Source organism: Tupaia chinensis, unplaced genomic scaffold (genome assembly GCF_000334495.1).
Source record: "Tupaia chinensis unplaced genomic scaffold, TupChi_1.0 Scaffold139833_1, whole genome shotgun sequence".
Taxonomy (NCBI): domain Eukaryota; kingdom Metazoa; phylum Chordata; class Mammalia; order Scandentia; family Tupaiidae; genus Tupaia; species Tupaia belangeri.
The window spans coordinates 4,348,021-4,349,715 of record NW_006199712.1 but is presented as its reverse complement, the minus strand read 5'-3'; the positions used below and the strand labels follow the sequence as shown (position 1 = coordinate 4,349,715).

General features: G+C 47.2%; 1 protein-coding gene across 1 annotated transcript in view; it reads left to right on the top strand.

Annotated features, from left to right (window-relative positions):
• Positions 1-1,305: 1,305 nt before the first annotated feature.
• RASA2 (RAS p21 protein activator 2) overlaps positions 1,306-1,695 on the top strand; it is a gene marked incomplete at its 5' end in the record, with an annotated part of 94,523 nt that continues 94,133 nt past the window's right edge. Inside the window, 1 exon segment of the mRNA XM_014593189.2 lies at positions 1,306-1,417. Within this exon segment, the coding sequence (XP_014448675.1) occupies positions 1,306-1,417 (112 nt within the window).

Here is a 1,695-nt window from a genome sequence, read left to right as displayed (position 1 = left end):
GGGAAAGAGAGTGAGCACCGGGAGAGCAGGAGAGCCGCATGGACCATGCACAGAAGTGGGGTTTTACTCTAAGGGAAGCTGTGTGGTATCGAAGCAGAGGAGTGACTGACTTGGATGAAAGGTCATACTGCTTTGTGGGGAATGGATTTAGGAAGAGTAGTAGAACAGGCACCAGTCAGGAAACTGTCACGTTTGCCCAGATTAGATATTATGGTGGCTCAGAGAGCTCAGTGAGAGCCGTGAGCACAAGAACTGGTTGGACCTGGGATTTGTTGTGGAGGTTCGCTGGATTTCACTGATGGGAGAAGTGGGAGGATGGTGAGGAAGATGGTGGTAGACGAGAGGAAGGGCATGTTTTAGGGGGAGGAAATCGTGGTAACTTACCTGAGACTGTTAAATTTGGATGCCTCCTGGATACCAAGGAGACTGGAATATGCATATCTGGGGTGGAGGAGAGGTCAGGCCTGAGATGCAGATCTGGGAGGCATCCGCATTGCCGCTGTGTGCTGGAGGCGTTTGCACAGAGAAGGGAGAGAAAGTGGTCCAGAACTGAGAGGAGGCATTTCAGCGTTTAGGACAACTCTGCAGGGGACCAGTCATCAGGAGCCAAGAGAAGAGGACGTTTCTATTACTATCATTTTTTAAATTGCCAAAAGATGCATGCATTCACCAGAGAGAGACAGGGAGAGGGAGCACGCACCCCCAGTGAGGTGCGATCACACCGCAGTCCCCTTTCCTTCATTTCTCCATGCTAGCGGGACTCGGGATGCGTGTGTGTGTGTGTACGTGCTTGGTGTGTTTTTCAAGCCGCTGGGACCAGGGTTCAGACTGTAATCAGCCTTGTGGGATCTGGCTCCCTCCACTGCTAGGCCACAGGGCCAGCCCTGTTTGCTTTTTGAAAATTGAGAGATTCTCATGTTTGTTTATGTGCTGGTGGGAAGAATCCACTAGAGTCGGAGAGGAATGCTAATTCAGGAAAGAGATGAATTGTGAAGGAAAGCCTCTGAGGTGCTGCTGGTGGGATGGGATGAAGAGCACAGGTGGGGTGCCCTTTTACAGAATCAGTGCGGTGCTGTAATCTGACCTCACACCTGCCTTACACACAGCTCCTCCCTCCGGTCACGCCAGTCCCCTTTAGACCGAATCGATCTTCCTCTAGTCACTGGTGGGTTTTTTCCCCTCTCTGCTACTGGGAATGTGTTCTTTGGGATTGAATTTATCCTATGTAAGGCTTAGCGTGAGCAGTTGGTGATGTTTAAATATAAAAATTTCTTTTTTTTTTTTTTTTTTTGCTGACAGGTGGAGCAAAAAATTTATTGCCATATCTTGGACCCAACAAAATGAGAGATTGTTTCTGTACCATAAATTTGGACCAGGAAGAAGTTTATCGTACTCAAGTTGTTGAAAAATCTTTAAGGTTGGTATATGAATGCCTCCTAGGAAGCCCGTTTAGTCTTTGAATTTTTTTTTTTTTTTAGAAAGCTCTTACGCTTTGTTGATTAACTTTTATTAAAACGAGACCTGCTATTTGCCAAGAACTTGCTGAGTTCTCTTTACCCCGGCACCCGTGAGAACAAGATAGACGCAGTGCTGGCTTTCACGTGGCTTTTCGTTTCCTCGGAGTGCATCGTTCTCATACTTGTTCCTAATGCTAACCCTTGGATTTCTGGAGAACAAATTTAATCTTTCACAGGA